Raw genomic sequence first — 26,591 nt, forward strand, 5'->3', positions numbered from 1 at the left:
CGCGACCGTGTGCAATGGGTTGGAAAGCTACTGCTTGCTGGCTGCTGAAGCTCAAAAGATCCCACGATACCACGGCTATTTTGTTTTGCGCCTGTTTGGTTTTGATTTATGCGTAATGCGGAGTTTGATGGGGGCGAAGTCTTCCACAGAGGGAGAAAAGTTTCACGAATGGGAAGACATCCCTTTGTCGCGAGTGTTAATAGAGGAGGACTAGCAATGGGGGATGTACTAACGGTTCATCATGAACGACTGAAATGCCTGGAGGGAGTTTAGTTGGGGGATGATATAGGTGACGTGTTTGCATGAGGTTGTGCGTAATAGAAGTAATCTCTTAACACGAGCCAGAATCTCTTTGAAACAGGACAGTTTACTTGACATTGGAACTCGATAATTTGCATCTACTCGTTGGGGCAAAAAGGGAACGACTGATACAGCACAAACTGCAAGGGGATCTTTTTTCGATTGAATGAAATCAAATAATACGAAGTATGAAATAATAGTAACCCAAGAGGTATCGTCGTGCACTCTGCCAAGATGAAAAAAAAAAAAAACACAAGCCATTCTTTTGGCCTTCCCTTCCCTGCCCGTCCGTCCCGTTCTGTCCCCTCTCCCGATGTGCCGGAACAAAATGAGAATATTTCGTAAACGTCGTAATCTTGGGTTTGTTCTTGTTTGTTTGGTATCCCCGTTTCCCTTGAAACCAATGTACTTAATCGTCCCATATAATGTACTGTCCCACAACCCGTTCTCCGGGACCTCCATCCGTTCCATTACATCTATATCACACCCATCTTTTCCCTTCGTATATTACTCTTTCTTCTCTCTTCTCTTTCACACACAGGCGTGGCATCCATCGCCAGGGCAAGCTCCTTTACCGCAAGTTGGAGGCTTGATCGGGCAAGAAAGTTCCCATGCTGAGATCGCTGTGCGTGGCCGCCGTCTGCCCGCCGAGCGACGCACCGCCAGCGTCGCTCCCGGGCGTAAACAGCCTAACGGACTTGCCCTTGGGCCGAGCCACCAGCACCTGGGCAGGACACACAACAATCTCGTCGTCATTGTTACCGCCGTCGTCGCCCTTCTTGACGACGAGCGGGAACAAGACGATACGCACAACGGCGCTCTGGGCCTCGAGAGCCTCGTTGGTAGCAGACTTGTCGGCGCTGCGCTCGTTCATGAGCGCCGCGTTGAACGTGACAGTCTCGGCGAGCTCGCCGTCGGCGTCGTACTCTGGTTGCAGCGGCGGGAGCATCATGTACTCGGCGCGCTGGGTGCGCATCTCGATGGAGAGGTCGACGGCCTCCCGCATCACACGGCGCAGCTGTGATTGAATCTGGTCCTCCAGGTTGGAAGGGGGAGGGAGGACCCTGGACAGCGTTTGGAAGATGGCTTGGACGACGGCCTCGGTGTCGAGGTCGCGCTGGTGCTTGAAGCTGGGGCGCTTAGAGAGCAGCGTCAGGGTGACGGCACGCCATTGTCGGACGGCTGGAGGAGGGCCGACCTCGGTAAGCAGCTTTTCCAGCGACTTGAGCTTTTGTCGCTGCTCGCGGTCCATGCCAAAGAGGTAGCGAGTGAACACAAACTCCCAAATCATGTTCATCGTCATGGACATGAACACATCTCGGCGCCTGACACGGTCGCCGAGGTAAGTGTCCACATCGGTGCCATCGAGGATGGCGTTGTCGAGACGGTCAATGACCTTTTCGTCATTGATCTCGTTTGTCTTGCGGCAGGCGCGCATGTCAGAGAACTTTGAGAAGCGCAGAACCCACTGCTGTACGTGAGAGCAGAGCTGCTGACATCTGTGGTCAAAGTGGTCGACATCCTTGACATTGAGGAAGTCGCTGTCAGCGCCCTTGGATGCCAGGATCTGGCGCTGCATCTGTCGGATCTTGTCCTTGGCCGCATCGAGCTCAGAGCGTAGGCGGCCAATCTCGGCATCCTTTTGGAGCAGTGACTCCTGGAAGTGGTTATGCTCGGTGCGCGCTTGCTCTAATTGCCTGGAGGCATCAGAGTGCTGGGTCTCCAATGACCGGTAACGCTCATTGTGTTGGGCAGCAAGCTGGGTATTGGCGCTGTTCAGGCCCTCGTTGACTTCTGTCAATCGGGCAACCTCCTTTTGTAGAAACTCAAGTGATTGCTTGAGAACATCGATTTCGGCATCGCGCTCTGCCAGAATGCCAGAGGCTCTGTTGCTGTTGTGGGTATCGGTCTGGGATCGGGCGTCTGTGAGCATGCGGTTCTCCGCCATCAATTGTTCGACGCGGGACTCGAGCTCGAGGACTTGCATGCTCTGGCGACGTCGCATGCTGTGTGGACGGGTAGGCGATCGGGGAGAGCCGATGCGGCCTTCACCGAATCCATCCTACGATTGAAGGTCAGTCAAAGTTCGTCGTGACGGTGGCTAGCGATGCTGTCACAAGCGCTTCCAGCTAAAAACAAACACCACCTGGGAATCGCAGGCGGTGAGGCAATAAAGCAGATAGAGAGAAATAATTGAATAAAAAATGTGCGTGACTTACGAAGACGTCGGCCATGTCCTTGGTACGGACACGACCTTCGTTGGCGACGGGGGTGTTTGAGGAGCTGGTCGGGTCCTTGGGGTCCTTGTTGAGGTCAAGCTGACTTCGTTGGCTGATGGATCGCAAGTCTCCGCTTACACGCCTGTCGACCCGGCGAAGAGGCGGGGTGGCGGTGCCTGACCGTTGGATGCCTGGGCTCTCAGGCCGGAACTTGAGCGGTTCTGGCGTTAGCGCCCCAGTGGCCCGCCGGTGCCGTGACAGGCTGCTGTTGGACATGGACCTGCGCGCTATAGGCTCTGTAGGTGCTGGAGACTGCAGCCGTGCGACCCTGTCGGAAACGCTGCGATTACCTGGTGGCGGAGTGCTGCGTGGTGACGAGACTGTGCTGCTGATTGCTGCACCAGCCAAGGCAGCCGACGCCAGGTCCTGGTACTTGTTTCTTCGCATCTCAAGCTCTGGGCTGATGCCCCGTTTGTGCTTCTGCGGCTCTGGAGTCAACTCCCTTCCTGCAGGCTCTCGCAATACGGGTGTTCTGGAAAGTGGGTGATCGCGAGCCTCTCCTTCGATCAGTGAGGTCTTCTCCGGCGACTTGACTCTCTCCAGATCTCTAGATCGTCGTCTTTCGCTTTTGTGAAACCTCAACTCTGGAGTCCGTTGTCCATCGCGGCCTGGTGATCTTTGTTCCTGCCAATCCCGAAGATGAACTCCGCTGTCTCGTTGCTCCTCATTGTCGAAACCTCCCCTTCTGAGAGGGTGAGGCGAGCTGGGTACAAAACCGCTGTCTCGTGTTGGGTCAGGTGAGCCTGTGGTTGTGCGAGAAGCAGGCCTGTACAGCAATCGAGGTTCGATATCGCTTCCATCGTGACCCTCCTCCTGAACGGGCGGCAAGATGCTCGGCACCGGACTCCGGAAACCGCCCATCTCCAAGGTCCGCTCAGGGCTGTTTGGTGAACGTCCAACGAATAGATCGCGACGGGCCTCAGCCTCGAACCCACGATCGACTGCTTCATCCATATCGCTAACCATGGTGTTTGTCATGGGAGACCTGGTACCCCGGTTCAGTGAGCGTTGTTGTGTCGTGATGCTGGCAGGCTCGCTCGCTTGCTCCGTTCCGATTTCTCTGCCAAGAATCGGGCTCTCAATGTTGTCGTCTTGAGCCTTCTCCTTGAGCGGTGCTGTGAGACTCAGAACATCCTTAGCCTGTTCCTCCCCCTGTGACCTTCCTTTTGGTACGTCCTCTACCAAGCCTTGAGATACTGGAGACGCGTTGGGCTCTTGTTCATAGACAATAGTCTCCTGTGCTTCAATGGGGACGCCCTCCTGTTGCTGAAGCGAGGGACCGAAAACGTCGTCCGCCATCATGCTTGTTCTTGTTGACTGCTCAGGTAGCTGGTCATCGGCCGTATTCTCGCCGCCCCCCCAAAAGTCTTCCACCTCTTTGCTTGCAATCTCGCTGACATGTTTCCTATCGGCACCTTCCCAGAGAGAAGGATCATCAAACATGTCTTCCTCTTGTGCTGCGCGCTTGTCCTCGTACTTCGACTTCTTTCCCTTCTTCTTCTTACCGCTGCTCGATTTGCTAGCAAGGACTCCCGCACCGGCAGCCATTGCTGCTGCCCCGACTGCGGCGCCGATGCCTGATGACTCGGATGCCTTCTTCTCTGGTGTGATTGGCTGGACAGATTCATCCGGCTTGTGGTCATACTTGTGCTCCATGTACGAAGCGGCGATGTCAAGGGATGCAGCTGGCTCTGGTTCCCGAAGAGGCTCATCTTTGCCCGCGCTGTGCCCAGGAATATTTTTTCCAAGGGGTGTATCAGCTTCCGGGGTAGGGAGCTCATCCTCAATCTTGCTGATGCCCGCTGCTGGTGTCTCGCGGTCATCAAAGTACGCAGCAGCAACATCTCTAGAGCTGACAATCGGCTCGGGGAGGAGAGTGTCGGACAACTCTCTCGTCTTCATCTTCTTGCGTTTGTTTGACTGATCGAAGGGCAGTTCATGAATGACGTTGCTGGTCTCCTGTGCGGGAGTGAGATCGATGTCTACTGACTTATTCGAAGTAGGAGACGTGGTAATGACACCAACAGGCTCGGGAACTATGCCTGCAGATGATTCGAGGGCCGATGCGGTTTCTGGAGGCGGTGGCGCTGAAGGGCTTCGAGTGATTTCGCGAGGTGCACTGTCGAAATACTCAACCGTGTCTTTCGTATCTTCAGTTCGGCTAGGTCCAGGCACAGTCGTTTCTTGTTCCGGCTGTAAGTTGGCGCTGATGGGAGAGCGATCCAGTGAAATTGACTGCTTCTTGCTCTTTTTGTTCTTCTTCGACTTCTTGGTGACGGGAATGTCCCATTCATCATCACCAGCAGCGACAGGTTCAGTCGTTAATTCTGGTTCGATCATAGCCGCTGTCTGATGGCCTGGGTCTTTCAGTGAAATAGAGCCCTTCGCAACATCCGTCTCAGCAGCGGTGACCGGGAGGTTCTTTGACGTCTCCAGTGCGGCGAAGCCGCCTTGAGGTAAGACTGGGGCGCTGGCCTGCTCCTCAACGATCGTTTCTGGCTCATCCGCAAAGGAAAGTCTCTTGGCCTTCTTCTTGTCCTTCTTAGACTTCTTGGAGACGAACTCCTCCGCAATGGGTTCTTGCGGTGCAAGGTCGATGACTTCGGGCTCCTGAACGATCCCCCGAGAGATGTCTTCAGGCCCTGGCTCGGCGAAGGTGGCTTGCTCAGAAGCTTCGGTGGTCTCGAGGATGGGCGAGGCCGGCTCCTCAAACTGCACCTGGCTGGCGCGCTTTTTCTTGTCTTTCTTAGACTTCTTGACGACAAAGGTCTCTTCAGGTTCCTCCATGAGGGCACTTTCGCGAACATCTGGTGCGCTCGTTGCCTCTACGGGGCGCTTATCGTCCTGTTCAGACACATCCATTGGAGCGCTAGGCAAGACTTCATCCACCTGGTCAACTGAGATCGTCTCGTCACCGACAACCTGCTGCGGCGTAGATTCAGTAGCCAGCGTGTCTTCGGAGATTGTCTGAACTTGGTTGAGATCTTCTCGGCGTTCAGGTGTCATGGCGTCCATTATTTGGGGGCCAGCTGAGGCGTCAAGAGTGGGGAGGGGTTGAGGCACTGAAGTGGATTCGAAGGATCTGTCTGTTGCGAGATCATCCCTCGTGAAGGCCGACTTGTCGCTCGAAGCATGGTTCTCGTGTCTCGAGATATCTTCCGCTAGAAGAGGCTGTTGATCGAAAGCTCGCTCGGTTTCTTGCTGCTCCGTCGACTCAAGCTTAGGTGTTGCCGTGCCAGAAGCCAGGGGCGACTCGGGTTCGACGTCGTCGAATGCCAGGCTCTGTCGCTTCTTCTTTTTCTTGTCCTTTTTGCTCTTCTTCGCAGGCATGAAATCGTCAAGATCAGCAGGAGCTGTGGCCTCTGGCGCGGCCACGACGTCGGAACTTTCGACTGAACGGACTTGATCAGAAGCACCCTCGGGCAAATTCTCAACTGCGATGGGAGCGATGGATTCTTGCTCAGTCGAAGGGGCAGCATCAGACTGGCTGTCCAGTCCTTTTGGCTTGGATTCAAGGTCCAGAGTGGTCGTTGGCACGTCGGACTCTGCAAACTGTCTTGGCTGAGCATCCTGGGAGTGGACAGTTGTGGGCTCAGTCTCCGGAATCACTGAGGCTGACCCCTCAGCAGGCAAGGCCGTTCCCTCCACAGGCTCGACGGCTGAGCTCTCCCAGATGGATCCTGCGGTGTTTGGCTTTTCGATGGGATCGGTGGCAGTGTTTTCCAAGGTGGCCACTTGCTCCTCGGCAATTGGAGTAGGGGTTTCAAGCTCCGTCAATGTAGTAGACTTCTTCTTCTTCTTCTTGTCTTTCTTAGACTGGTTGACTGTGAACTCTGAAGGCTCCTCGGCAGCCGCTGTCTCTTCGGCAGTCTCCTCGGGCTTAAGCTCGATTGATTTCACAGAAGCTGATGGCTCAGGTTGGTTCTCGGCCAAGAGTGCAGGAGAAGGTTGTTGTATGTCTGCCGCCAGCTGTTCTTGTGAGACATCCTTCGATGACGAAGGCTGTGCTACCTCTGGAACTGATGCTTGTGTCGAGTCAGCCTCAAGTGACGCTTCCACTGAGGCCTTATCAAGCGGGACATCTGAAGCCATCTTGCTATCGGAGGTCAGGGGTGTGTCGGTAGTCATAGCATCATCAATATGTGCTACTTCCTTTTCGTTGTCTTCAACGGTGGTCTCCATCGGTGTCTCGGTTCCAGATGCAAGATCCAAATCCTGCTCGACCATGGACTTCTTCTTTTTCTTCTTGTCCTTAGATTTCTTGACGGGCGCGTTCTCGGGCCATTCTTCCTCAACTGGTGCGTCGATTGGAAGTTGGGAGTCCTTAGCGATGGAATCTTGATCGATGACAGTCTTCGATTCAGCCGAGGGCGCTGGCGCGAGGATTTTCGCCACGGAACGGTCCTCCACCTCTTGAATTGGGGTGGAAATTGGCTCAGCCTCGGGGAAGTTGGCATCTGTAGGAGTCTTGACTGGCTCGGCAGAGATATCGGGCGACTGTATTTGATGCCTCTCAGCTTCGAGTGCATCAGCTGGAGTGGCAGCTCCCGATGTGATCTCAATGTCGTCCTGAGTCTTGCCCTTCTTCTTTTTCTTGTCCTTCTTTGACTTCTTCTGGAAGGCTGGAAATTCGTCGTCGATGTTTGGAATCTCGGCAGAAGCCTCAACAGGGGTCTCGACGGGGGCCACAGCGGGAATTTCAGCGGAATAGTCTCCAACTAGGGCTGAAGTAGCATCTGTATCAATGGTCGGCAACTCGGCATTGGCAACGTGCACCTCCTCGGCCTCATTGGTAACAGAAGGGGGCTCGCTTTCCACCTTCGCCGTCTCTCTGACGTCTACAGTGACGGCATCTACCTGGGGTTCCGAGATGTCCACCGAAGTTTCTTTAGTCGATTCGGTTGAGTCAGGTGCAGGAACATCGGTGCTAGCGGCAGCCGGTGCTTCTTGAACATCAGGAGTAGATACATCAAGGTGGTCTGAAGGCTCCAAGACGGTGGGTGTTGCCGTTCCAGAGGGGGGATCCGAGTCGTCCTGAAGCTTGCCCTTCTTCTTTTTCTTATCCTTCTTAGACAGCTTCGGGGAGAAATCATCCTCCACAGATTTAGAAGACTCCTGAGCGGCAGCAGCAACATCGGCATCTAGGTGAGGCTTGTCTGTTGCCATCGATTCGATGGCCTCTTTGGCAGGCTCCTCGATAGGTGCTTTGGGGCTCTCGAGATGCATCGACTGATCGGCAGACTGGTCGATTGTGGTACTTGGCATTGACGAAGAAGGCTCCTCTACTGCGGCAAGTGTGTCCTCGGTGGATAGAGTAGGATCGCTCAGCGGAGGCTCCGGGACGCTCTCAGCAATAGCCTCGATAGAAGGCTCTGCGACAGGTTCGCTTGATTGGGCGGCAATACCAGGCGAAGGGCCAGATTCAGGCTCAAGGGTTTCCAAGGCCTTGCCCTTCTTCTTCTTGTCTTTCTTCGTCTTCTTCTCGATCATCGGGAGGTCGTCATCGACATTGACATCCGGAATTGCGGAAGTATCGACCTGGCTCTTAGGCTTTTCTGACGCCTCCTTCACCTCAAGAAGCTCAGGACTAGCATCCCTAGGAGCATCCTTCGACGTCGCGGCAGTCTCTACTTCAGATGCGGGTGGCTGCTCAGATGAGATGTCTGCCTTGTCGTCTGCAGCCTTGTCGTGGTGGATATCCTTGACTTCAGCTGCGATGACCCCGGCGGCGGCTGCAGCAGTAGCAGCTGCTGCCATTTCGGCCATCTTCTTCTTTTTCTGCTTCTTGTTCATGCCCTTGAAAGGGTCCTCCTCGACCAGAGCCTCGACCTGGGGCACCTCTGGAACAGGCGCATCTTCAACAGCCTTCTCGTCGGTAGGTTTGTCGGCAAGAGTCGACTCCTCGGCAGTCGGGGCTTCAGCAGGAGTCTCTTCAAGAGCGACATCTGCAGGTATCCTATCGGCAACCTTGTCCTCACCAACCATCTGCTCAACTGCCTTCTCTTCGGCCTCAGCAGCGGCCATTGCAGCCAATTTCTTCTCCTTTTCTTTTTTGCTCAGGCCAGCGAAAGGGTCCTCTTCGACTTGAGGCTGCTCGAGCTCCGGTTCGGGCACGAACTTCGACTCAGCTGCAGTCTCCTTGGCAGCAGACTCCTCAACAATAGGCTCCTCGTCGACGAGCTTGGCTGGAGCAGGCTCAGAAGGTACTTGTTGGGCCTCAGAGACAGCCTCACCAGCGGCAGCAGCTTCGGCAGCCTTGGCGGCGGCAGCTATCTCGGCCATCTTCTTCTTCTTTTGTTTCTTGTTCATACCCTTGAAAGGGTCTTCGTCTGCCTTGGCTGGCTCTGATACTGCCTCTGACACAAGTTCTGGTTCCGCCGCGCGTTCGGGCTCCACGGCGGACTGCTCCTTGGTCGGCGTCTCGATCGTAGTCTTGTCAGAAGTCATCTCTTCGACAGGCGTCTTGTCCTCGGTGGTAGTTTCCAGTCCGGACGCGTCGTCTGTGGAAATTGTCTCGATGGGGATCTCATCGGCAGACTTCTCATCGGAAGGCTTCTCAACGGCAGGCTCCTCCCCAGTAAGCTCCTCCTCAGTGGAGGTTTTCTCAGCGACCAAGTCCTCTGTGAGGTGCGCCTCGACAAGCTTCTCAGCGGCAGCTTCGTCTTCCGTGGGCTTCTCGACCTCGACAGCTTCGACAGTGGCGGCAGCCTCAGCGGCTTCAGCGGCCGCCTTCATCTCGGCCATCTTCTTCTTCTTTTGCTTCTTATTCATACCCTTGAATGGATCCTCTTCAGACTTCATCAACTCCGGCGTAACCTCTGGCACACTCTTGACTTCATCTGCAGTTTGCGGTTCTTGCGCAGAAGGTTCCTCGGTAGCGGTTTCCTCAGTAGGCCGCGCCTCTGGTGGGGTCTCAAGAGTAGCAGGCGTGGAGTCAGCGGTTTGTTCCTCGGCGGCAGGCGTGGGTTCCTGAGCAACGGCCAGGGCGGCAGCGGCAGCGGCCATCTCTGCTTTCTTCTTCTTCTTCTGTTTGTTGCTCATGCCTTTGAAGGGATCCTCCTCGACCTTAGGCTGCTCCGATTCTAGAGGCGCCGTCTCTTCGATACCCTTCTCTTGCTCAGGCTCTGCTTTGACAGGTTCTTCCTTTTGCTGATCGGGAAGCTCAGTCGTGACGATGGGCTCTTCCGCGGGTTCCTTCGGTTGGGCGATCGCTTCGCCACCAGGAACGACGGCTTCTTCGCGAGCTTCCTCCACCTGCGATGCGGGTATCGATTCCGGCTTGCTTTCTGCCTCTGGAGCAGGAGAGTCCTCCAGAATATCTTGCGCGGTGTCCTTCTTGCTCTTCTTCTTGTCCTTCTTCGATTTCTTCGAGGTGGTAAGCTCTTCCTCCACAGTAGTCGGCGTTTGGTTCTCAGAGATGGGATCTTCGGATACAACGGCTGGTGACTCGGTGTACGCCGCTGCCTCTGGTGGAGTAGCCACCTCCTCCACGGCTTGGGGGTTTGGCTCCTCTGCGGCCGGCGTGACGGCAGGCATTGTTAGTGGCTCAGAAGTCTGCGGTGCTTCTAATAGGTCAATCTCCTTTGCCACGAGCTGCGCTTCCGGCGTGGCTGGCGGCTCATCTTGGGTGTCGGAAGCAAGACTCTTCTTCTTCTTCTTATCCTTCTTGGACTTCTTGGTGACAGCTGGGAACTCTTCCTCTGCAAGTGGAGTGGTGTTATCTGCAGGTGTCTCGAGCGTTGCTGGAGAAGGATCAGTCAGGCCAGAAGGCTCTGATGGCAGTTCCTGCTTGACTTCGGATACTTCAGCCATAGGGGCAGAGGAGGCTCCTGCTTCCAGGTTGGTAGGCTGCAAAGTTGATGGTGAGTCCTGGGCCGGTGGTTCTTCCTCAGACGTCGAAGTCGAGAGGCCCTGAGCACCGGCCTTTAGCGGGCCTTTGGACTCTGGCTCTGATGAAGCTTGCACATCTTCAGATGGCATTTGTGCTGCGTCGCCAAGCAAAGGGGCGTTGTCAGGTGAAGCAGAGGAAGATTCCTCTAGCGGAGTCTCCAGCTGGGGGAGTTCCTGGCTATCGTCCAATGAAAGACTTTGCTGCTTCTTCTTCTTTTTCTTGTCCTTCTTGCTCTTCTTCGTCGGCTCAAAGTCATTGATGTCGGCCTCTGCTGGTTCGGCCGGCAGCTCATCATTTGTCGTTGGCTGTGGTGAACTTTGAACTTCGTCTGATGTGCTTTCCGCCGAGGCCCGAACCTCTTCACTTTGCTTGGGCTCTGCGCTCTCCGGGGTGTCCGCAGACTCCTCTGTTGACTTGTGGTCGCCAGCATCATTACCCTTGGAGGCTTGGTCTACTGAAGACTGTAAAGGCGCTTCAGGCTCAGTGGGAATCTCGCGCGTTTCAGGCGCAGGCGAAGGCTCAGTGCTCTGCTCTTCCACTGCAGCAGATGCCTGAACTGCAGCCTTTTTCTTTTTCTCTTTTTTACTCTTCTTGCCAGCTGGTTGAATTGCCCATTCATCCTCGCCAGCCTCGATTGCTTCTCTTACGGCGGTTGCTTCCGGGGCGTCCGTGACATTCGGCCCCGCCTGCTCCGGTGCTTGGACTGATTCGTCAACGGCCCTGACAGCCGGGGCTCCATCTTCCACAATCGGTGACTTGAGATTTTGGACATCATCCTGAGGAATTGGTTCAGATGTTGCAGCCTTGGTCTTCTTCTTGCTGCTCTTCTTTTCCTTCTTGGACATCTTGCTCGAGCTTGAGGGCTCAGAACCAACGTCGTCTTCCTGACCGACTTGTGTTTCGGTCTGTTCGGGGTCGTGAGTGGTACTCGGGTCCCCTGTTGGTTCAAGGCCGGGAAGAGTCTCCGAAAGCGGCTCTATTTGCGGCTCCGGCAAGATCGGTTGACCCAAAGATTCCGATAGATCTGACTGACCCGGGAATCCAACATTGGCGGCGAGAGAATCGAATTCGTCTCTCTGGTCCTTCTTTTCTTCTTCCTTCTTTTCGACGTCTGAAATTTTGTCTAGTTGTTGAACGTCTTGCAGAAGGGTCTCGGTCTCGGCAGTAGAGTCAGTAATCCCCGCGTCAGATTTTTTGCCAACCTCCAATGATGTCTGACTGGGTACCTGTCCCTCCTGTGTGCCCTGTCCTAGAGGTTGGGGGATCGCCGTGTTTGTGTCTTGGTTCGCCAAGGCTGTGACCGGGGGTTGAAGTGGGCCTCCAGCCTCCAGAAGCTCCAGGGCCGAGTCGGTGAGGGCCGGTCCCACGGCTTGGTCATCCGCTATCCGCCTGTTTTGCGTGTTCTCCAGTGATTTGTCGTCAATCGGCTCCACACCCGCATGCAGGCCGGGGTCCTGGCTGCCGACCTCTCCCGTTTGAGCGTTGGATCCCGCTGATGGTTCGTCAATGGTGTCAGGGCGGCCCGCAGCTTCGGGGTCCGATGTTGCACCAGCCTGGGCCCTAGCCACCTGCTCCGCGTCTACCTCGTGCTCCCGCTCTAATGTCTCACCGCCCTTCTCGTTGGCCACTTCAGCGCCGCCTTCACTGGAAAAGGCAGGCGTTGAAGGCTCCCGGGTCAGAGAATCCATTGGCTCGCCTGCAACTCCCCGCGTGCTTGTGTTCAGCCCAGGAGATGACGGAACATCGTCGCTGGGGGTCGCGGTTGTGTCTTGCAGTGTGGGCAGGGCCTCCTCACTGGGCTCGCCTGCAGGGTGCATCTGTGCTTGGCCATCAGAGTCGAGATCCTTCTCCGCCACAACTGTGGCTGTTTGTTGGTCGACATCCTCGTCTAAACCTTGCGAGGTCGGAACATCGCCTGGACTGCCTGCTTCGGGCAACTCCCCTGCCCTTGACGCATCCTGAGCCGAGCTTGGCTCGACAGTGGAAGATACCTCAGATATGGAGTCGCGTTCGATGTTGCTTGTCGTCTCCAAGCCACTGTCGCCTTCATGAGGCATTTCAGGCTTAGGTTCAGCAATGGTCGAGAAAGACTCCAGTTCAGGTGCCCAGGTCACGGATTTCCTCTTCTTCTTGCCCGCAGTTGTAGCAGTCGGCCACTCAGCCTCTGTCGGCGTGTCTGCTTGCGGGAAGGGGATTTCGTCACTGCTAGGCTCTCCCGATGGAGAGGTCAAATAAGCGGACTGTTCTCTTGTATTCGCTACATCTGCCGAGTTTTCGAGGGTACTCTCCGGGTCCAGGGTGGAAGACTTCTTGCCCTTCTTCTTCTTCTTTCCCTTTTTGGTAACAGTTGGTCCTGGGTCTGCCTCCTCTGAAATCTTGCTGTCCGTAGCGAATTCTCCGCTCGCGGTGGGTTCTTGCGATGATTGCTCCATCTCCCCAATCTTGTCTGAAATGGTCGTGTTCGAGTTTTCAACGTCTGTGACCGTCTTGTCTGTGATTGACTCGTCCGTGACCGTCTCGTCCTTAGTATCCTTCTTGTCCGAATCCTTGGTAGCGTCCTCAACGGCCGGCTCCAATGTTATGGCGGCAGCGGCGGCTGCAGCAGCGGCTGCAGCAGCCTTCTTGGCCTTCTTCTTGCTCTTCTTGGATGATGCTGCTTCGGGTTCAATTGGAGACTCCGGACCACGATCCTGCTGGTCCTCGGCGAAGGTTTCTTGCGGTTTGGACTCAAGCGAGTCAACTTGGCTGTCAACAAGTGTCGGCTCCTGGGAAGCATTCTCGAAAACCTCATCTGGGCTAATGGGAGTCGCAGGCCCTTGCGGAGGTGTGAGGAAAGCCTCATCCTGGCTTTCGGTCATTGTTGGTGTTTGAGGTTCCACTTGAGTTGCCTCCTCTACAGCGAAATCTGTCGGCCTGATATCAATTTCCTGCGATTGATCGGCTTTCTGCGCGTCAGTCGCAGAGGACTTTTCATCGATCGTTGTTGCATTGGATGAAGTACCCTTTGCGGGTTCGGCAGGGAGCTCTTCGTTGATGCTTGGCGCCAGGACATTATCTTCGGGTGCTTTCTTGTCCTTCTTCTTCTTCTGTTTCTTCGACTTTTTAAGTGACTTAGAAGTCTCCTCGGTCGGAGCTGAATCTTGTTGTTGCTCGGTAGAAGGCGAAGAAGGTGTAGGGGCCTCGAGAGTGTCCGCCGTGACTGCGGCCGTCTGAAGGTTGGTGTCTTCTGGGTGATGTGCGTCCACAGGAACGGCTTCAGAAGCGTCGGTATCGGTGACGGTTTTCTGGCTGGACGGGTCTTCAGCCAGTGCGTCTGTAGTTGAGACATTCGATACGGGCGCTTCTGCCGCCGCTGTCGAAGTCTCAACCTCCGGGGTCTCAACAACCGGAGTCTCAACGACCGGAGTCTCAGCAGCCGGAGTCTCGATAGAAGTCTCAACGGCAGGAGTCTCAACGGCAGGGGTCTCAACGGCAGGAGTCTCAACGGCAGGAGTCTCAACGGCAGGGGTCTCGACGGAAGGAGCCTCGACAGAGGGAGTATCAATGGCAGAAGCTTTAGCAAAGTACTCGGGAGCAGGGCTCTCGATTCCCCAAGCATCGAACGCCGGGGTGTCGATGACGGGACCTTCGCCAATAAGGGCATCGGTAGCAGCAGGCTCATTGATGGGAGCCTTGTTGGTAGGAGCTTCAGTGGTAGGAGTCTGAACGCCTGGGGACTGGAGGGGAGTCGACTCAGACGACATCACGTCATCCAGCTGCGACAGCGAAGCACCCTTGCCCTTCTTCTTCTTTTTCTTTTTCTTGCCAGATGCATCAGGCTGAACGGGCTCAGCCGGTGGCGGCTCCGTGAGACTAGGCTCAGAAGTTGCCATCGCGTTGTCAACAATGGCTGGCACATTGTCAGAAGTTTCAGGGGCAAGAATGGAGGCTTTCTCGGTAATATCCTCCGGAAGGGGGATTGCAGCTGCATCCTTCTCAGTCGGAGCTGGTTCAGATACATCGGTCTTCTCGGTAGCGTCTTCGGGAAGAGGCACTCCTGCAACATCCACTTCGGCAACAGTTTGTCGGGGGATCTGCTCAACGAAGTCGGTATCATCCTCAGGCAGAGGAATGGTGGTAGCATCTGGTTCAGTATCAGGTAAGACGGACGTCTCCTCCAATGCTTTTGCGACGGGCGCTTCGACTATTGCGTTCTCGACAGCAGGTTCTGCGGAGACAGCTAGAGAAGTGTCGTTATCGGTCTGTACCAAGTCCACTTCCGCAGCAGAAGGTTGTGTGCTTGCATCTGTTTCGGTGGAAGAAGGCTTTGCTTCAGGTTCGTTCAAAGCTTCGGCGGTCTGGTCCTTCTTGGACTTCTTCAGCTTCTTCTTCTGCTTCTTGGACAAGGAAGTAGACTCGGCTTCAGCTGGGACCTCTGCCTCAAGCGGTTCAACCGGGGTGTCATCGATGATTTGATCAGCGGCCGGTGGCTGCGAAACCTCGTCGCTCTTTGAAGCAGAAATGTCTTCTTGGCCAAAGACTGAAGGTTGCTGTTGCCATGGGTCCTCGTCTAGCTGCCAGGGGTCGTCTTCAAGCGTGGCCAGGCTTTCTTCTGGTGCTAGAGGTACAGGCTGAGTCTCTTCAATAGCCGCCACGTCGGTGTCGGCAGGCTTGACGTCTTGGTCAACAGTTGCAACCTGCTGCTCAGCCAAGCTGTCAGATGGACCGAGTGACTTGTCGTTAGATTCGGAGAGGGGCGGCAGTGATTCCGATGGTGTGTCGAGCTTTTCTTGGGGGCCGCGGATATCGAGTCGCTGGTCAGGGAGGCTTTGCTGGATTTCAGCGGACTTGGCTTCTGGCGCCTCAGGGGCGGACTCTTGTTGCAAGGATGTAACATCATTAGTGGTGCCAAGCGACCTTGCTTCGATGTCCAATGTAGGAGTGTCTGGTTGAGAAGAAACAGTTGAGGGCTCGAGGGCTGAAGTAGATAGAAGAGTTTCGTTTGTCGCATCCAAAGATTTCTTGCTCTTCTTCTTCTTTTTACCCTTCTTAGTGTCAGGAACCAGAGGTGAAGCAGGCAAGTCAGTCTCGACTTCCTCCTTGGAATTGTTGACATCAGGCAATGGTTCTTGGACCGCATCTAGGGCGGGGGCGGGAACCGGCTCCTCCGTGACGGGAAGTGCCGGTAGCTGTTCAGCTTCATCCGTGTCCTTGGCCTCCTGAACATTGACAGAGGGTGCCAGAGAAGGCTCGGGAAGGACTTCCGACGCCTTCAGAGTCTCGCTGGCTTGACCAGCGCTAGCTTGAGCGGCAGCCTCAGCAGCAGCAGCCATCTCAGCCAGTTTCTTCTTCCTCTGCTTCTTGCTCAAACCTGCAAGCGGATCCTCCTCTGCCTTGAGCTGCTCCGGCTCTGTTTCAGGCTTCTTCTCCTCGATGTCTGCGAGAGAAGTGGTTGCAGGCTGGTCAAGCTCAATGGCCTCCTTAGCTTGAGAGATGCTGGTTTCAGGAGTAGCAGTTGCTTCGGTGACTAGATTGCTCTCTTCGATGGGTTGCGCCGGTGATGCGGCGGTAGGCTGTTCGACTTCCACTTCTCTGCTGACCTCAGCGGGTTCAGCAGCATCAGCGGCCGCCTTCATCTCGGCCTTCTTCTTTTTCTTCTGTTTATTGCTGAGGCCGGCGAAGGGGTCCACATCATCCATTGGCTTCTCCTCGACCACGGGTTTCTCCTCGACCTCGAGCTGCTCCTCAGGTTTGGGCCGTCCAGCCTCCAATTCAAGTGATTCGTTGACATGCTCGTCAGGAATTGGAACGGCGGCGGCGGCAACTTCGGAGGTGGCATTAGTGGCAACAGCCTCTGCGGCCTCTGCGGCCGCCTTCATCTCGGCCATCTTCTTTTTCTTCTGTTTGTTGCTGAGGCCAGCAAAGGGATCCACCTCCTCCATCGGCTTCTCCTCGATCGCTGACTTCTCCATGGTCACTGGCTTCTCCTCGACCACTGGTTTGTACTCGACATTTGGTCGCTCTTCGGTCTTCGGATGTTCAGCCTCCAATTCTAGTGATTCGTCCACATGCTCAGGAAGTGGAACAGTGGCGGCGTCAACAGCAGTAGCCTCGGCTGCTTCGGTGGCGGCAATAGCGGCGGCAGCCTCAGCAGCCTCGGCGGCCGCCTTCATCTCGGCTTTCTTTTTCTTCTTCTGCTTGTTGCTCAAGCCAGCAAAGGGGTCCACCTCAACCTCGGGCTGCTCTTCAGGTTTGGCTTGTCCGACTTCGGGGTCAAGCAGCTCCTTGACATGCTCTTGCTTTTCTTCGGGCTTGGCCTCTTCAACCTCTGGTTCAAGCAAGTCGTCGACATGCTCAGGTAGTGGGATGGCAGCAGCGAGCTCGGCATCAGGAGACTCCTTCTCCTTTGGGGCATCGACTGGCTTGAGAGACGTATCCGGTTCGAGCGACTCGTTGGCATGCTCAAGAGGCGGAACGGCGGCGGCGGCGACGGCTGCAGCCTCAGCGGCTTCGGCTGCAGCCTTCATCTCAGCCTTCTTTTTCTTCTTCTGCTTGTTACTCAGGCCGGCAAACGGGTCCACGTCGGCCTCAGTCTGCTGTTCGGGCTGAGCCTGCTCAACCTCCGGTTCGAGCGACTCAGCGACATTCTCAGGTAGTGGAACAGCAATGGCAAGCTCGACATCGGAAGACTCCTTCTCCTTGGGGGCATTGTCTGGTCCAAGAGATTCTCTAGTCTCGGGAGAGGTCTCTGGGACAGGTTTCGAGATCTCAGGAAGAGGAACACTTGCAGCTGTTTCCGCTTCCGTGGTGATCTTCGTTGCCTTCTCAGCATCAATTGGCGGCTCCGAGACGGCTTCCGGAAGGGGACTTGAGGAGACGAGGGGTTCCTTGGCTTCAGAAGAGTGAGCTTCGTTGGTTACACTAGCGGCAGCCGCGGCCGCGGCAGTAGCAGCTGCCATTGCTGCCATCTTCTTTTTTTTCTGCTTGTTGCTCAAGCCAGCAAAGAGATCCTCTTCACTTTTGGGCACCTCCTCGATATTGACTTGCTCCTCGACCTTGGCCGGTTCTTCAGGCACCTCCTTGATATTCGACTGAGACATGTCTTCAACCTTCTCAGAGAGCGGTTCAGCTGAAGCTTGCTCGATCTCGCGGATCTCCGCAGCATGTTCAAGGATTGGCAAAGAAGTCGGCAGGGCCTTCGCGTCGAGAGCGGTGTCAGGCTGGTGCTCGATAGAGGCCAAGGAGTCAAGAGGAGTATCAAAGGCTTCGTCTGAGGCATCAGGGAGAGGGATAGCCGCCGCTTGTTCAATAGCGGGTAGGAAAGTGGACGGTGCCTTTGTTTCGATAGCAATCTCCGGCTTGGGCGTGGGCTGAACGTCAGCTAGGGACTCCAGGGGAGCTTCGAACACCTCATCCGAGACCTCGGGTAGCGGGATACCCGCGGCTCGCTCGGCTTCAGTTGTCTCCGCGGTCTGTTCAAACAAAGGCGCGAGGGCGGGCTGCGGCGTTGTGTCTGCTTCGGAGGCAGCTTTGCTGTTCTGCTTAGTCGGCTCGGCAGATCGTTCAAGCTCCTGCATCTCGGCCTGAGCCTGCTCCCAAGCCTTCTTGATCTTGAGTTGCTTTTTTCTCTCCTTCTTGGAGAGCTTCTTGTCAGACGCGTCGTCCTCGAGCAAAGGCTCAGATGTAACGGTTTTGGGAGCGACATCTTCGACCAGAGCACTGCGATCCACAGGTACGTCCTCCGCGACGGATTTGCCGGCGTGATGCCTGCCATCAAGCACAGCTGGAAGGTCCTCGACTGCATGGGGTGCCTGAACAGTGGGCTCCACAGGCGGAGTATCTTGAGTTGAAAGCAGCGGGTCATCGGCGCGATCAATTGAGGGACCAAAATCGGCTGAGAGAAGCGCATGCTCGTCGGCAGACGCAGCAGGAAGCGGTGGCAAAACATCCAAATTAATCTCATCGTTCGAGGAGACAGCGACTGAGGGAATCTCGGCCAAGGGCCCCACAGATCTGTCGACTGGCGCAACGTCAATAGTGTTGCTAGTTGAGGCGTGAACTGGCTCCTCGGTTGGCATGGCGCGAATCTGATCGATTGATGGCAAGAAGTCCTTGTCGGTGGAGTCAATTGCGAGGTGCTCCGCTGACACCAACGCTTCTTCGACATCTGGCGTAAGAGCAGAAGAAGTAGGCCCATCAGAAGGGAGGGCAATGCCATCGACTGACGCGCCCTTGCCCTTCTTCTTCTTTTTCTTGTCTTTCTTGGACATCCTGCCTTCGATTACGGGTAATTCTGCTGGTTCGGGAGCATCCAAAGTCTTTCCGTCTCGACCAATCTCTGTTGACTTGTCGTGAGACTTGAGACGGTCTACGAGATACGCAGCTCCCAGACCAGCCGCGGCACCTCCCAGTAGAGCGCCAATAGCATCATCGCGGGAGTGGCCGTCATGGTCAATCTCGGTCAAATTGGCGGCAACATCGCGCGATCGGTTCAGTGTAGGGCTTGATGGTGTGTCTGGTGTGTCACGATCCATTAGATTTTTGATGATTGATGGGGGCGTCATGTGTAGGAGATACGAACTTCTTTCTTTGGACGTCGTCTCGACTTGTTCCGGTTCGGGCATCTCAGTTGCGTGTGTCACGGGGCTGTCGGGTAGAGCAGGTAACTGCCCTGACTTGAACTCCGGAATGTTCGAACGGTGAGTAGGACTGGCAATGGCCGTTGCCGGGGATGTCATAGGGCTAGCAGGAAGTGCGGGCAGCTTCTCTAGCTCATGCTCTGACAAGTCCAACCCCCTGGCGGTATCTGCAGACGGGGGAAGGCCAGGTGATGCCGCATCAAACATGGCACCGGCATGCTGGACTGCGTGCTCTGCCTTCGGAGTGGTTTCCTGCGAGCTGAAACGGCGCGTTGTTTGTTCAGGATAGCGGGACATATCCGTGTCAAGACGAAGGTCAGGCTCAAAGGGCGATGCCTGAAGCTGATGGAAGTAATTCACATCCTCGTCACGCAGGGTGAATTCTGGTGCAGGAGATTCCCGCGATGACGGCTCGCTTGGAGGCAGCTCTGGGAAATCAATGGGTGGCTCCATTGACTGAGCTGCGGATTCCTGACGAGCCTGTTCAAGCAGGTAGAGGGGCTTGATCTCGCGACTGTTCTCCCACGAGATGGGCCTCGAGGGGCGCCTGGACAGGGAAGCGGGATGAGGAGGGGTGATGTGTGTGGTCTCGGGGAACGTCGGCACCGCTGGCGAGGTGACAGGCGAGACTCCGAAGGTACCTGGAGACGAAGGTGTCGACCTCTGCCCCAGTCGCAGCTTGAAGGGTACGGCTGTCTGACTTGGGCTTCTGGTCGGTGTCTCCATGTTGCTACGCTTGCGGGCGTGTGTCTTTGGCGTCTTGGTCTCGTGCTGACGCCTCCGCTCCTCCGGTGGCGTCTCCGGCCGGCTGTCGGGCAGGGCAGGAAGTTCATCCAAGTCTGTCTGGGTGGGAGAGCCAGGAGTGCTGGGCGGCATTGGGCTGGGTGGCAGGGGGAGGAAATCTCCGTACTGAGGGTCGATGGCAGGTCTAATAGTCCGCGGCACGATCTCAGGGTCGACGATGTCTAGGTCTCGCGGGGGACTGGCGGATCTCTCGCGATCTTGAAGAGCATCTGACGACTCTTCCAACTGCGGTTCGGTGGCGTTGGAGCGGGACATCATGGAGCCCAAAGCTGCCACGGCGCTCGCCAAGCCGGCACCCGCGCCAAGGGTGCCGGCATTATCTAAAAAAGACGACTTCTCGTCCTTGCTGGAAACATCCTTGCTGCTTCTGTTTCCAAACAGGTTGTTAAAGAAGCCGCTACTGCGTTTCTCATCTTCCTTGGGACTCTTCTTGTCGTCTCGGCTGCGTCTCTTACGTTCGGAGCTTTCCGACACCACCGACTTGGCATCGTCGTCGTAGCGAGTTCCATTCGAGTGTCGGTCAGACTTCTCACGACGAGACGAACGGTCAGAGGTTACGGAAGCTGCGTCTCGATCGTCCTCACGGCGACTCTTGGAACGACGTTCTGACTTTTCGCTCCGTGTGGCGGGATCGGACACAACTGAACTAGCATCCCTATCATCGAAGCGACTGCTGCGGGACCGGCGATCGGATTTTTCACGCCGGCTTGAGGGGTCAGAGACCACCGAACTGGTGTCTGCGTCCTCGTATCGGCTGCTCCGGGATCGACGATCTGACTTGTCGCGGCGGCTCGCAGGATCAGAGACAACTGAGCTCACGTCGCGGTCGTCAATCCGGCTACTCTTGGAACGGCGCTCGGACTTGTCTCGCCTGCTCGATGGGTCAGATACTACAGAGCTCACATCTCGCTCTTCGAACTTGGAACGGTCCCGCTGAGACTTGGCCGGGAGGTCGTCCCAGTCTTCAAGATCGTCGCGAGTGCTGCTTCGTTCGACGGTTGGGGTCGCGGTGTAATCGCTCTGTTTGTCGACGTCTGTCCATTCGTCTGAGCTCTGCTTGGATTTCTTGGACTTCTTCTTCTTCGCATGCTCATCCCATGCGTCGTCGCCGGCCTCTTGGGGTTCGGTAGAGCGGTATGAATCCCTCTCAGGCAATTTCTCGCGGGACGTGCTCGGGTCGTTGTAAGAAGATGGCTCTTGAGTTTCTGGCTCATCATCGTCATATGTGACAATGATTTCAGATCTCGAGCCACGACTCTTCTTCTTTTTGTCCTTCTTTCTTGTTTTCGCCGATGTGGAGGCTTCAGGGTCTGTTGGGGCAGCTTCGGACTCCACCGTTCTGGAGACGGGAGTCTCGTCATGAGGGTGTGTTGTCAGAGAAGAAGTGGGCAAATCCCAGGTGGGTGCGTCTTGAAATCCACGAGTCTTCGGGCCAAGCGCCACAACGGTTTCCGGACTTTGAGGGGTATCGTAATAGCTGCTTGGCCTCTCATAAGAAGGGCCTGTCTCTGCGTAGGGAGCAGGTTGGTCTCGGTAAGCCGTTGTAGGCTCGCCATAGTAACTGTGAGGTCTAGCGTAGGCGGGCATTGCTTGCGAGTATGGAGCGTGTGCAGGGTGTGGTGCAGCTTCGGCGACATCGTGGTAACTGTGAGGTCTGGCGTATGCATGATCCATCGGAGCAAATGGATTAGGCTCAGGTCGTGATGTGGCTTCGGGAACGTCATCATAGCCGTGTGGTCTTTCGTAGACAGGGGCCGGTGCAGACGAAGGAGCAGGTTCGGGCTGTGATCTTGGTTCGGGGGCACCATACGTCTCTTCAGGTAGCACGTTGTCGAGACTTTGCCTTTTTGATGCCTTTTGCTTGCGCTTCTCCTTCTTGCTCAGCTTCCTCGACGGTTCAGTCTCTTCAACTGGCGGCTCCTGCTCGATGAATGGCACCTCCTTAGCCTTGCCCTTGTCACGACGTTCTTTTTCACGAGGAGAGTCGGTCGCGTGGCCGTTGTGCATTTCCTTCTCTGTGACTGGTGTTTCTGGCACCTCGCCAATGACAAAGCCGCGGTCGCCTGCAGTGGGCCCATCATGGGTATGATCGGGACCATAGATGCCCAGGTCGGTGACAGTCTCGGCAAACGGCTGCTGGTAAACGGCCGGCTCACTTTGTCCTGGTGGGCTGTCGCGACGCATGTAGGTGGGGTTGTCGATGACAATGTTGGGATCAAACCCAGTGTCTTGAAGACCAGCCGCCAACACAGAGGCAAATTCTAGATCATCTGCAAAGGCGCCAGGCATCCTAGACGTCTGAGGGCTAGAAGGCTTGGGGCCTGGGGCGGGAGGCAAGTCTGCGTCATCTTCGAACGACGTGGTGAGCTTAGATGGGGCAGCTTCGATTATGGGTGATATAGGCTCGACGCTGCGGGACTTTGGTGACTCCGGGGGACTGTGTCGCTCCCTTTCCTCTTCGGGCTTGCTCTCGAAAGGATCGCGCATCTTGGGGGCTTCAGAGGCTTCAGAGACTGCAGCCGCTGCAGCTCCACCGGCAACGCCCGCAGCAATGATGCCCCACGGTGAACTCTTGCCCAGTTTCTTTTTCTTCTTCTTAGACTTACGAGAGGTGCTGGACAGCTCCTTGATTGGAGGCTCTGGGCTCTCGATCTGGAAGCTCTTGGTCTCATTCTCGCCCCAAGTGACTGACTTGGCTGTGGGCGTTGTCGGCCTTTCCACAACCTCGCCTCTGGGTCCAAAAACGATTTCTGTGGCAGGCGCGGTCGCAGAAGAAGGTGGCTCAGCTGAAGTAACGGATCGTGGTTGAACAGGCTCTTGACTTCTACTGGAGGGTTGTTCCTGCGCTTGCTTCTCAGGGGCGGGCGTGTGGCGCGGGGTAACAACGGGTGTGGGTAAGACGAGGTTCAGCAGAGGTCGCTCACGCTCAGCAGAAGGGTCGCGAGACTGGAAGATTGGCTGTGCGCCAGGATCGAGTTGACGGTGAGGCAGACGGAAGCGAGAAAGCTCGTCGGGGATGATGACATGATCAATGCGAACATCGGCGTTGGGGGCGTCGTACGGGCTCTTGTCGTGAGGATGATCCATCTCGGGCGGTGTTACGATGGTAACGATGTCAGGGCCCTCATCGTGGTCTTGCCACTTGCCGACAACAGACTCATCATGAGGAGACGCACTGCGCGAGCGGATCTCGTCCTTGGCGATCTTGCGGGCGATGACAGTCTCACGGTAGTACCGATCGGCCTCTTCCTGTACGGCGTCCTTGGTAGTTCGGGATCTGTCGCGAGAGCCATCCTCGGTCACATGATCGTTGCGATGCTTGCGTGATCTCTCCTCTTCGACGGCGATGGCAGAAGCAATGGCGGCCGCGGCTATAGGCACGGTAGCGTGCTTGGCCTCATCGTAGATGGACTTTGCAGCATGCTGTTCCTCCTGAAGAGAATCTCTCCGGCGGCGCGGCTCAGGGGTCCGGGAACGGTCTCGTGCTCCTTGCTGATACTGCTCCAGACGCTTCTCGAGTTCAAAGGAGTCTTTGCGGCTCATTCGGGATTCGGAGTAGTCGGGCTTCCTCGGCGGAGAATCGTCAAAGTTGGGTTCGCGGTCGACGGTCACGACCTGGGGAGTCAGTGGCCTCTTCGGGGTGGCGTACTTTGGCGTTTGGAACGCATCATCAGCGACCTGGAACTGGAAAGGGTCAATAGGGGCTTGTGCATTGGGGGCCTCGGGATGCTCCACCCCATGTTTCTCTCGGGGCGCCTCAGTCGGCTTCTCTACCCGCTTCACATCCCGGCGTTCATCCACGACCACCACCGGCTTACGGTCATCCCTGCGAGGTTCCTTTGGTTCCTCACGTGGCCGGTGGTCATCTTTTGGGTCGTACTCAACTCGAATCTCGTCACCCTGGGGCAGCTTGTACACCTCCGGGCGAGGGTCAGTCTCGACGTCGGGCTTCTTCAAGGCCTCATAGGCGGGATCAGAACGGCCAGCCCGACGCTTGTCTCGGTCGTCGATGATCTCAACGTTGTTGCGTCTATGGGGCCGGCGGGGGTCGTTCTGATCACGAGGATCGCGGTCTTCCAGCTCAATTGGTACTGGGCGTTCGGGCTCTTCCTCTATACGACGGCTTTGCCAGGAATCGCGGAAGTCATTCCGATGATGGTCCCGTACCTCACTTCGACGGTCATCTCGTCGTTCCATATACTCGCCCGAGTCCCTACGTTTAGCAGCCATGGTCACACCCATAGCCGCAGCGGCAATGCTTACGCCAGCGATGGCATTCTCAGCAGCGCTTCTTCCCTTGGGCGGCTGGCGGGGTTGCTTAGAGTTCCGGCGCTCCTCCTCCTCGAATCTTTCTGCATCGTACACCTTGGACGGGAGAGGGACAATGGGAATAGGCTGCTGGATGGGGACTGGGTCGGGCCGGGCACGCTGAGGGACATCCTGGCGGGATGAGGTTACAGAGCTACGGTCGTAGTCAAACTTGTCCGGGTCTGAGGTCGGCACGGGGTATATACGCTGCATCGGTTGTTTCCCAGTCTTGGGCGATTCGACCTGCGCTACCGTCTCTTCGTGGTGGCGCCGGGAAGAGCCAGCGGACCGGGGGTCTTCTTCGCCAAAGCCGCATGGGCTTTTTACGGCGCCGCGAAGAGAGTTTACGGGACCGAAGAGGCGTGGGTCCACAATGGTACTCCTCCGCGAGGGTGGCTTGATCTGCTCCGGAGGCTCGTTTGAAATTCTTGCCGACTTGGACGGCTTGATGGAGGAGCCATACGCCAGGCCGTTGTCGGAATCATCCGTAGTAGTAGACTCATCTTCAGACGCCGATTCCCAGTCATCGTCCGAGGAGGAAGCGTTTTCATTAGGTTTAGAAGTGCCAGATCCTCTGGTCTTGGTGTCGCTCTTACTCTTACTACGGAAATGGCTGAAGGCGGCGGCTGCGGCTGCAGCACCAGCCGCGGTACCGGCCAGCTGGGACGCCCGTGACTTGGAAGCAGACTTGAGGTCATGCTCATTCTGCCTGCGCGCAATGTCTTGCAGTTGGCGTCCAATCTCGAGAATTTCTTCGTCGGTCTTATCACGAGGCATCGGGGGCCGCGGTTGTTGTTGGTGGGCGTCAGTCGGTTCAGCGCGGTACAACGAGGGACTCGCGTATCCCTGTGGCCTGGGGCTCGTAAGCTGACTCTTGTCGCGGTCAATGTAGCCGCGACCGTAAGCCATGTCAGAATTGACGGACGAAGAGGAGGAATTGCCAAAGGAGAGAATGCGGGCCTTCTGCTTCTTCCTCCTGCGACGTTTGCGCTGCTCCGAGGGGGCTCTGAAGAAAGTATTAAAGATGCCGCCAAACTTGGGGCTCTTTGCTGAGATGTTGAGCATGGAGGAGGAGGTGGAGGAGGACGAGGAAGAACTGGAGCCGCCTCGCGGGCGCATCCTCTCGGACTGATGGTTTCCTTGGTATGGCTGGGGTTGGGCATGTCGTTCGGGTTCGCCATAGCCTAGAGGCTGAACGAAGGCCTCGGAAGGGGGATACTGTTGTTGCGGCTGGTGGTGTTGGTGATGTTGGTACTGGTCGGGTTGGGGGTATCGTTGGGGCTCGCCATATCTCTGAGAATCGGGATATCTCTCAGAAGGGGCGGCATATCTCTCGGTTTCGGGGTATCTCTGAGATTCGGTATAGGATTGGGGGTATTGCGATTGCGACGGCGAATAGACGGACGGCAAAGGCTGCTGCTGTGTTGGGGCCCGAGATGATGGACCAGGAATACTCGATACGACGCTCTCGTCGGCAGCGCTGGCGAGTTGCTCGCGAGAATCACGGCGGTCTCTTCTTCGCCGCCGAGAGCTCTCTGGGCTCCGGCGACGCGGATCTCGCATCATGGTCGCGAAGGCGTATCGAAAGCTGTCGTGCGCATCTGTCGCTCTTTCGTGGTTCGGGGGCGATTTGATGATGGAAATGTTCGACGGCGTGGGGTGTCGAATTGTGTGGTGGTGTGGTGAATTAAAGATGAGGCTCTGTGCTTTGAAGTGCGCAGACAATAATCTGGCGATGTTATTGTTTTGTTTTTTGAGGAATAAGCGACTGGACGAAGCGGGACAGGCCGTGAAGCTATATCCCGGGGGTGTTCCCCCAAAAAACTGACTGAGCGGGGGGGGTGGTGGGAAGCCTTCAAAGTGTGGAAGGGGGGGGAGAGACTTCCTTCCATGGGAGGCAAGGAGGGAAAGGGTGGCTGGGGATTTGGGAACACTCACGCACAATCTGGGACGACGATGGGCGCTGGGAAAGGGGACTGGGAGCTAGGCCCTTCCTGGTTCAGAGAGGCAGCTGGCAGCGCAGCACACCTTACAGATGCTGCGTAGGGAGGGAGTACCTACATGGGGGAAGCTGGGCTCACCTCAGATGGCGGCGGGGTCGCCCAGCGGTCGCGGTCCACTAAGACGAGGTGAACAGGGTGAGGCGAGCTGCCTGTGAAATTGGCAATTGCTGCAATTGGGACGAAAAGGAACTCGACGGGCAGCAGCTACGGCCATCCCCTGTAGCTTCCCTGGTCCGTTGTTTCCACCTCAGCTCCCATGGTCCAAGTGTCCGACCGGCCACCGCGGCACCCTGTCGAAATTGCCCGCGCTTACGTTTGGATACCTTATTGTACGCTTACCTAATATTTCATACTCACCTTGCACACTGCACTTTCTTCCCATCCATCA

General features: G+C 56.3%; 1 protein-coding gene across 1 annotated transcript; it reads right to left on the minus strand.

The window, feature by feature from the left end:
- Positions 1–871: 871 nt before the first annotated feature.
- Positions 872–26,585, minus strand: CLUP02_06068 (uncharacterized protein; the record flags this gene model as incomplete). Its single annotated transcript, XM_049285072.1, has 9 exons — positions 872–2,362; positions 2,418–2,429; positions 2,520–11,002; positions 11,057–18,964; positions 19,031–26,053; positions 26,139–26,194; positions 26,262–26,348; positions 26,412–26,493; positions 26,561–26,585. The coding sequence occupies 9 exons, from the start codon at positions 26,583–26,585 to the stop codon at positions 872–874; spliced, it is 25,167 nt and encodes an 8,388-aa protein (XP_049142215.1).
- Positions 26,586–26,591: the final 6 nt, after the last annotated feature.

The sequence above is a fragment of the Colletotrichum lupini genome, chromosome 3 (assembly GCF_023278565.1).
Source record: "Colletotrichum lupini chromosome 3, complete sequence".
In the NCBI taxonomy this organism is placed as follows: Eukaryota; Fungi; Ascomycota; class Sordariomycetes; order Glomerellales; family Glomerellaceae; genus Colletotrichum; species Colletotrichum lupini.